Source organism: Octopus bimaculoides, chromosome 27 (assembly GCF_001194135.2).
Source record: "Octopus bimaculoides isolate UCB-OBI-ISO-001 chromosome 27, ASM119413v2, whole genome shotgun sequence".
In the NCBI taxonomy this organism is placed as follows: domain Eukaryota; kingdom Metazoa; phylum Mollusca; class Cephalopoda; order Octopoda; family Octopodidae; genus Octopus; species Octopus bimaculoides.
Window position 1 is genome coordinate 21,088,240 of NC_069007.1, and position 10,129 is coordinate 21,098,368.

At 34.3% G+C, this 10,129-nt stretch overlaps 2 protein-coding genes across 3 annotated transcripts in view; one reads left to right on the forward strand and one right to left on the reverse strand.

The window, feature by feature from the left end:
• The window catches only part of LOC106883326 (zinc finger protein 271), a 21,179-nt gene extending 16,302 nt beyond the window's left edge, over positions 1-4,877 (reverse strand). Inside the window, exons 1-3 of the mRNA XM_052977168.1 lie at positions 4,419-4,877; positions 1,899-3,510; positions 1,068-1,172 (exon numbers count right to left, since the gene is read on the reverse strand). Of these exons, the coding sequence (XP_052833128.1) occupies positions 1,068-1,172; positions 1,899-3,114 (1,321 nt within the window). The 5' untranslated portion in view covers positions 3,115-3,510; positions 4,419-4,877. The remainder of the gene's footprint in view (positions 1-1,067; positions 1,173-1,898; positions 3,511-4,418) is intronic.
• The window catches only part of LOC106883324 (zinc finger protein 271), a 27,932-nt gene extending 17,897 nt beyond the window's left edge, over positions 1-10,035 (forward strand). The window contains exons 1-2 of one of the 2 annotated variants that reach the window (XM_014934288.2): positions 5,535-5,788; positions 7,394-10,035. In XM_014934288.2, coding sequence (XP_014789774.2) covers positions 7,820-9,196 — 1,377 coding nt within the window. In that variant the 5' untranslated portion in view covers positions 5,535-5,788; positions 7,394-7,819 and the 3' untranslated portion in view covers positions 9,197-10,035. Of the gene's footprint in view, positions 1-5,534; positions 5,789-7,393 lie in introns of those variants that run through there. The other variant, XM_052977274.1, reaches the window with a different exon arrangement.
• The last annotated feature ends 94 nt before the right edge of the window (positions 10,036-10,129 follow it).

Here is a 10,129-nt window from a genome sequence, read left to right on the forward strand (position 1 = left end):
TAGCATGGAAAGCGGACGTTAAACGATGATGATGATGATGATGCTGATTGGTTTTGTAATCGAAAGCAGCAACACTCCATTGCTGACCTGACTTACCTTTGTGATGCCTAATTCGGACCTTTACATGTCTATTTGCTTTTTTTTTGTGCTGTTTCTTGCTTACAATGTTATGCTATAACTGGTATGTGATGAATGAAGATGGTCTCACGTTTATCACAACCAGTGAGAATATTTGCTTCAATGCAGTTCATTATAGGTTTGTGCACAATTAGTGTTGCCTTCCTTGAACCATTTACTTTCATTTTATGGGACAAACAAACACACAGACAGACAGAATCTCTCTTTTGTATATACAGATATATAAAAGTTCAAGATTCAAATGAATCAGGTGCTTAAATAGTAAAGCACTGGGTTGTGTCAAAAACAAAATTGTATCCATGTATGCTACAAAATCAGAGTAACAAATACCAACATACTGAAGTACAGACAGATTATTATTCCAGTTGTATATACAACTGCACCTGACTGAGTATGCTATGAGTCTCAAGGCTGTAGGAACATACATTGCAGCAATTGTACTGCACTTGATAGGCTCCAGAACCATGCTAATAGCAGGTTCTGAGTAAGGTAGATAATAAATAAACAGCCAGAAAAGGATTTACCACAGATATCACAGGGAAATGGTTTCTTCTCTGTATGTGTTTGTGGCTAGTTAATTGATATCTGTAAGAGAACAATTTACTACAGATATCACAGAGATACTGTCTCTCTCCAGTATGAATGCATTTGTGACACTGAAACAAGTAAAAGAGTAAATATAAATAAAATGGAAGCATACAAAAATAAACATTATTTTCCATCTTTTTGTTTCATTTTGAAAAATGAAAATTTATTTCATGATTTATTGTTGTTTGCATTTTGAATTATTTTTGTTTACATTTTGAACTGTTTATGTATACTTGAAGGCACCAAAACCTTTTAAGTGCTTAGGGCCTCTCTGGGCCTTAATGCAGCCCTGCTGATATACTTCCCTTCTGTATGAATACGCTTGTATTGACTGAGTTTACCTTGTTCTGAGAATGACTTTTTGCAGATGTCACACTCATATGATGATTTTCCTAATTCTTCCAACATCGCTTCAGGACAATACAAGGGACAAATGGGGTTGGGGACTTAACAAATGATATTACATGAATAAATATATTATAATTTCGGATGAGAAATGAGAAGCAAAAAATGAACAGACATGGAATGGGTTTGACCCCACCAAACACATTCCTGCATTCCACCATTTTTCTTTGTCCTTTTGTTTTTACTCCACTTATGGACATACAAGCGAGGTTGTTCGTTTCCAGCCTTCCCTGAAAAACACAACTACTCATGCAAAAATATGACCTTGCTTGGAAACTGGTATGGGTCAATGAAAAAAGAGGCGTGTGGACACAGAAGATATGCTGTATAGAATTTTCTATGACCCATACAAGCACGAAAGATCACGCCCAAATGGTGCTATTTACGTGCCCCCGGCACGCAGGCCAGACAGCTAGAGCTCTGGCAACGATCAGGCTCGGACGGTGCTCTTAGACATAAAATAATGGTGATGCTGATGATGATTGTAGTGAATTAGATCCTTTTCTGTTTGAATGCCTTAGTGTTGCAACAACTGAGCACTTGGAGAGAATGATGATGATGATCATCATCATCGTTTAACGTCTGCTTTCCATGCTAGCATGGGTTGGACGATTTGACTGAGGACTGGTGCAACCGGATGGCAACACCAAGCTCCAATCTGATTTGGCAGAGTTTCTACAGCTGGATGCCCTTCCTAACGCCATGGTTTTATCTTTCACATCAATGTGACAGTTAACTCATTGTTCATTCATCATTTTGAAAGAATTATTTAGGAGTGATTTCAGATTTCTCTCTTGCATGAATACGTTTGTGTTTAGTTAAGCTGCTCCCAACTGAGAAGGATTTCCCACAGACATTACAGCGATGTGGCTTCTCTGCTGAATGAATACGTTTATGAACAGTTAAGTGATATTTTCTAGAGAATGATTTACCACAAATATCACAATATGGTTTCTCTCCTGTGTGTAAGCGTTTGTGGATAGCAAATTCATTATTTCGAGCAAATGATTTACCACAGGTATCACACAGATAAGGTTTCTCCCCTGTATGAATACGCTTGTGAATAGCCAAGCTATCTCGGTTAGACAATGATTTACTACAAATATCACACTGATACGGCTTCTCTCCTGTATGAACGCGTTTGTGACTAACTAAACATCGATTTTCATAGAATGATTTACCACAGATATCACAGTGATGTGGTTTCTCCCCTGTGTGAAGGCGTTTGTGTCGAGTTAACCTACTTCCATCAGAGAATGATTTACTACAGATATCACAATAAAATGGTTTCTCCCCTGTATGAATACGTTTGTGAGTAGTTAAGCTAGACGCAGCAGAGAATGATTTACCACAGACATCACAGTGATATGGTTTCTCTCCTGAGTGAATAAGTTTGTGAGTAGTTAAGTTACTTGTAGCAGAGAATGATTTACCACAGATATCACAGTGATACGGTTTTTCTCCTGTATGTGTGCGTTTGTGTTTAGTTACGGTACTCCCTGTAGAGAATGATTTACCACAGATATCACAATGATATGGTTTCTCCCCAGTATGAATGCGTACATGAGTAGTTAAATCCCTATTTTGAGTGAATGATTTACCACAAGTATCACAATGATATGGTTTCTCTCCTGTATGAATATATTTGTGTATATTCAACTTATCTCTTCGAGAGAATGATTGCCCACAGATATCACAGTGATATGGTTTCTCTCCTGTATGAATTCGCACGTGTTTAATTAAACTGCCTCCAAGAGAGAATGATTTTCCACAGATGTCACAGTGATATGGTTTCTCACCTGTGTGAATCCGTTTGTGACTCACTAAATCTGAATTTTGATAGAAGGATTTACCACACGTATCACAGTGATGTTGTTTCTCTCCTCTATGAAAGCGTTTGTGTTGGTTGAGTTTGCCTTCGTTTGAAAATGATGCTTTGCAGATGTCATAGTCATGTAATGATTTTCCTAATTCTTCCGACATCTCTCCAGGAAAAATAAAATCAATCCTTCAATAACTTTTCAAAAATAATTCTTCTCTCACCAAAATATATGGATATTTTTCGTCTTTATACTTTATTCCAAACAAATATCACTTCTCTTATATTTCTTCTAAATGTGATGTTTGTCAATGTTTAGAAATGTTGCAAATACTCTTTGTAAATTCATGAAAGTATATTTACAAGAGAAAATTATCTCAGACACAGAGGTAAAGAAATGGTTCTTCTCTCAGAGGGAATATTTTACAGTAATTCAGCAGTGTTTCATAGAAGCCGGGTTATACGTTTGTAGAATATCTTTGCAGAGTCTTTCGAACATGATACATATTGGTGATTCTTTAAAAGTAAAAAATACTCTTTAGCCAATTTCATGTGATTTTCTGAAAGAATAGAAAAATAATATAAGACATAGAATATGTTTAAGAGTTAGATATTCAAAAGTATTAATTTATGACATTAAATCCATTAGAGTTCAACAGGATTATTTATTATTGCTGACGGGAGCTGGCACGTCAATCGTCGTAAAGTCGATCGGTCGTAAGTCGACTACGACCTGCATTGGTTAATGTGGATAATTAAATTAGTGAAGATATTTCTCTAAACGTTGTTATTTTACTTAAATTTTTTATCACCTTAATATTTACACTTTTAAAATTAGAGTATCTGCGCGCATGTCTTTTATTTCTTTAAAATCATTACATCTTATGACTGATATTTTTCATCGTTATTGTTTCGAAACGAAAACGAAATATTGTCTACGTCCAAGAATGAAAAATACATTCATATTAAAAGTAGACGTAACACGAAGAGAGGAGGGAGAAAAGAATAACTAATGTAATTAATTTAAAATAACATTAAAGAAAAAGATATTAACTGCAAGTTGTAATGATGCAGAGGAACCAACAGCAATAAATAGTTCCACTATTTCAAATAAATGTTCCATTTCTTCAGTAGGTGTTATTTCCTTTTCGTTTCAGTACTTCAAATACACGCTCGTATTTTTATACGTTACCAAACATTTAACTAAATTACCGAATTTACATGTCAGAGATAAAGAGAAATTTTGTTTGAACATAGTATTGATCTGACGTTAAGAATATAAGACATAACAGAAATAACCAAAACTGCAATGGAATGTCTAAAAACAAAAACAACATAATTAAAATAACAATATAATTTCGTCTTTGTTTAATGAAATTCTTTTAACTTATTGAACACATCGAAACAAATAGATGTACGTAATATGACACATATCCACTAAAAATATTTATATAAATACAATACTTACATCGAAATATATATGCGTAAAGCCAGTCAACGAGGAAGATGTGACAATATATTGAAGTAGTGAGAATCTAAGTCTTGTGGACAAATAACAGCTTCAACAGAATTTCTAGATTTGATTCATATTTTTCAGATCAATATAAAGAAAAGAATGCTGTTTCTATTTCTTTACACAGTTAATTACCAACCATGTATATTTAATTGGGTTTTCACTTAACTATCAGTTATAAAGTGGAGCCGATCGAGCAGGACAGACGTGTACGAAGCAACAACAGGAAATAAACAGAATTGGGAAGGTTTAACAATTAACTGACTAGGGGAGCTGACTCTATTTTCAACATCAGTCTGGCATTACTTAATGTTTTATACTAGTGTAGACGTGTCGTCAAAAATAGCGGAGGTTTATTTATGATAGAAAATGACATTATCAAAGCAATGAGAGAAACGATTAATACATGTCGGATTTTGTGATCCTTTCTAACAATCCGCGTAAGAGTCTGACGGACCCTATCTGAAAGTTTTGGTTTTCTTCCGGAGTTTTGTTTCGACGAGGAAGTTTTTCCCTCTTTCTCAAAAGCTGTCATTACTCTCGAAACAGTACTTCTTGAATCACCAAACATTTTGCCTGTTTTCGTTACGCTAGCGCCTGCTATACGAGCACCAACAATTTGACCCCTTTGAAAGTCTGATAGATCAGTATGTATATACACAGAACTGAATCATTTCAAGAATAATATACGAATGTAACTTCTCGGTTGAAAATATCGACCACATAATGTATAAGTATAACACATATACAGGCGTTGGAAAAAATAATGCAAACACCTCGCATCATAGCATCATAATATTGAAATATCTATAAAACCGTCAAAAGCTCTGGCGGAGGTTTGCGCTCTCTGAGTGCTCTTGTTAGAATTGTTTTCAGTACCATTCCGTATCTAATGTCATAGCACATACATGAAATGGTGCCTTGAAAGAATGTGTAACAGCCAAGCATTTTATATGGCTTATATCGGGATGAAAATTATAAGTATAAAACTATAAAGTTATTGAATAAACGGACAGACATCAGTCTTTATCATGTTGAAGAGTTAGTTCCCTTGTCAGTTAATTGCTAAATTTTACCAATCAGGTGTGTTTATTGGCATCATCTACATCAATGTTATTTGATCATTTCCACTTTACAACTGATATTTAAAAGAAAACTCAATTAATTATACATGATTGGTAATTAAATGTGTAAAGAAATAGATGCAGCATTAATTGTGTTGACCTGAAAAATACAAATCGCTGTTTGCTATAGAAATCTAGAAATTCTCTTGAAGTTGTCACTGTCCACTGTGACTCTCTCTCTCTCTCTTGTTATGTTAATATGTAAGTATTATATTTGTATAAACATTTCTATTATATACGTGTATTATTAAATGCATCTGATTCGATGTGTTGAGTAAGTTAAAAGAAAGAATCTCACTAAACAAAGACGAAATTATATGAAAGCAAGGCTGTTCTTTTAATACTTTCATTGTTGTCGTTTTCTTGTTTTTGATAACGTCAGATCAATACCTTGTCTACACAACATTTCTCTTTATTTCTGACAAGTAAATTTGACAGTTTAGTTGAATGTGAGAAAATTACGATGTAATTTGTATAAGAAAATGGGGAATGTATAAAAATATGATTGTTTACTTAAAAAACTGAAACGAAATGGAACGGCATTTATTGGAAGCAGGGAGTCTTTATTTCCGGTGGTTCTTTGCATCGTTACAACTTCCAATTGATACAGTATTTTGCTAATTTCTCAGAAATTACTTAGGCTTTCTCTCTTCATGATAAAAGTTCTTTTGATATGAATGTTTTTTTCACTCCCTGAAGTAAACAATATCTCGCTTATTTTTTTTTCGAAAGGAAATCAAAAGATTATAATACCCTGAATATTTCAATTTTAGAAGTATGTATATTGCTATAAAATATTAAAGATTTAAGTAAAATAAGAAGGAGGGTGGAATTACTTTCAGTTATGTCTATACCATCAAAGTTGAGAGGAGGATCGTCACTAATTTAATTCTCTATGTCAACAATTTTTCCTCGAACATCAGAAAGTCTCCGCGAAAGATTCTGATGCTGATAGTCAGACATCGACATTAAATTCTTTACTAACTTTTCTTCAGGTACTACTAAAGCAGCGTGGTCCCGAATGCGCAGTCCGCGCTAGCTAGTCGTGAGTGGTCGATCCTAACCCTAACCCTATCCCTAAACACGTATTCATTTGCACACACGCTCACTTTTTGTAGGATCGACCACTCACGACTAGCTAGCGCGGACGCGCAACTGCGCGACTGCGAGTTCGGGACCACGCTGCTTTAGTAGTACCTTTTCTTCATGTTTCATGCTCCACAAGGTATCGACTTTAAGCTGCCTCTGTGTATATATTTGTTGTATATTTATGAATGTACAGAAAGAGGCAGAGGAGGGGTGACATTTGTGTTACCAAACAAAGCTGTGTTGATAAGATAGAACACAGATGTGAACATATTTGAGCATGGCCATTGCCAGTACCACCTGACTGGCCCTCGTGCCGGTGGCACGTAAAAGCACCCACTACACTCTCGGTGTGGTTGGCGTTAGGAAGGACATCCAGCTGTAGAAACTTTGCCAAATCAGATTGGAGCCTGGTGTAGCCATCTGGTTTCACCAGTCCTCAGTCAAATCGTCTAACCCATGCTAGCATGGAAAGAGGACTTTAAACGACGATGACGATGATGAAGATGTAGTGCCATTAACATGGATAATATTAGTGTGTCTGTGTGACAGACTTATATGTATCCATGAGTTGTTATAGATGTTTCTACTCTATTATATAAACTTCTTGGAAATACAGATATTGGATAAGTTTAATAGTTCAAATAGAGGTTGTGAATATACATTTTTGAATATCTACCTTTTAAACATGTGTTATATCTTATTTTTCTATTCTTTCAGAAAATCACATAAAATTGGCTAAAAAGTATTTTTTTACTTTTAAAGAATCACCAATATGTATCATGTTTGAAAGACTCTGCAAAGATGTTCTACAAACATATAACCAGGCTTCTATAAAACATGGCTGAATTACAGTAAAATATTTCGTCTGAGAGAAAAACAAGGAATTTTTTTACTTCTGTGTCTGAAATGAAGAAGAGATAATTTTCTCTTTTAAACATACTTTGATGAATTATCAAAAGTATTTGCAACATTTCTAAATATTGACAATGATCACATTTAGAAAAAAGTATAACAAAAGTGATATTTGTTTGGAATAAACTATAAAAACAAAAATAACAATATGCATATATTTTGGTGAGAAAAGAAATATTTTTGAAAAGTTATTGAAGTGTACAACTTGAAGGATTGATTTTTCCTGAAGAGATGTCAGAAGAATTAGGAAAATCATCACATGACTGTGGCATCAGCACAAAGTCATTCTCAGAAGAAGGTAAACTCAATCTACATAAACAAATTCATAGAGGAGAAAAACAACATCATTGTTATATCTGTGGTAAATCATTCTCTTACAAAAGAAATTTAACTAGACACAATCGTATTCATACTGGAGAGAAACCATATGAGTGTGATGTCTGTAATAAATCATTCTCTCAAAGAGATAATTTAACTGCTCACAAACGCATTCATACAGGAGAGAAACCATATCAGTGTGATATCTGCAGTAAGTCATTCTCTCGAAATCACCAATTAACTGAACACAGACGTACTCATACAGGAGAAAAACCAAATCGTTGTGACATCTGTGGTGTAACATTTGCTGCTATGAGCACTGTAATTGCACACAAGCGTATCCATACAGGAATAAAACTATACCAATGTGATATCTGTGGTAAATCATTCTCTGCTGTGAGTACCTTAACTACTCACAAACGCATTCATACTGGTGAGAAACCATTTCATTGTGATATCTGTGGTAAAGCATTTTCTGAAAGACATAAGGTAACCACTCACAAACGCATTCATACAGGGGAGAAACCATTTCATTGTGATATCTGTGGTAAAGCATTCTCTCAGAAAACTGACATAACTACTCACAAACGTATTCATACAGGGGAGAAACCGTATCATTGTGACATCTGTGGTAAATCATTCTCTGTTGGCAGTAGTTTAACTCAACACAAATATATTCATACAGGTGAGAAACCACATCACTGTGATATCTGTGGTAAATCATTCTATAAAAATTCACAATTAGTCAGTCATAAACGCATTCATACAGGAGAAAAGCCATACCACTGTGATATCTGTGGTAAGTCATTCTCTCAAAATAAGAATTTAACTACCCATAAACGCACTCATACAGGTGAGAAGCCATATTACTGTGATATTTGTGGTAATTCATTCTCTCAAAGTTACCAGTTAACTCTACACAGACGTATTCACACAGGGCAAAAACCATATCACTGTGATATCTGTGGTAAGTCATTCTCTCAAAATCAACACTTAGCTATACACAAACGCACTCATACAGGAGAGAAACCATATCACTGTGATATCTGTGGTAAATCATTTGCTGTTAGAAGTAAGGTAACTTCTCACAAACGTGTTCATACAGGGGAGAAACCGTATCATTGTGACATCTGTGGTAAATCATTCTCTTTTGGATGTAGTTTAACCACTCACAAACGTACCCATACAGGTGAGGAAGTACATTATTGTGATATCTGTGGGAAATCGTTTTCTTATGGATGTAGTTTAACTAGACACAAACGTATTCATACTGGAGAGAAGCCATGTTAGTTAATCATTCTCTGTTCAGATTAGCTTCACTGAAAACGAATTTATTTATACAAGAGAGAGACTATACAACTGCGATATCATATTCATATCTGTTGCATCTAACTTTTCCTGAAGAGAGGAATTTTGCATCCCATACATATGTGTAGATGTGTGTGTATATATATATATATATATATATATATATGTGTGTTGAGGCAGTCAAAGCAATTGTGGTCTTTCTAAGGTGAGGATCTATAATAAAAATGTAATTTTTCTATACAAACCTTTTGTTGTCAAATACTCTGAATTTCTTGAATTTCTGCCAATTATAATTACATTTACTGATGTCTAATTGTTGAATAAACAGAAGAACATTCTTTTTTTCAATTTATATTAAAGGCAGAAATTTCCTGTACATTTATGTCTTGCAGAGTTTGTACAACTGAAAGTGCTAATAGAGAATTATCCAAAATTCTGACTAGTTCGTTCTTAATATATATGATGCACCATCAATTGATACAAATTGTCAAAAGTCAGTGAAAAATCTGGAAAATCTTTTCACTCAGTCTGCTAAATATATTCATTAAGTATTGACTTTTAGTAAAATGAGTTCTAATAAATATAGTAGAGATCTATTTATTTTTTTATTTTGGTCATATCAATTTGTTGCTACGGTGAGTCTCACCTGTAGGACCACAGTATCTTCTGGTGTGTCATGACTCATAGCTTGCCTGAGGAGCCTGTGCACTGGCAGATGAAACTCAGAGTAACAAGAGGCTGACTCAACCCAAATAATACATACCTATATATAGAGAGAGTGAGAGAGAGATTTAGATTCAAAATTGAATATGGTACTTATGTTTAGGCACCAGAATATAGTATGGTATCATATATATATATATATAAATACGTATATATATATATATATATATATATATATATATATATATATAT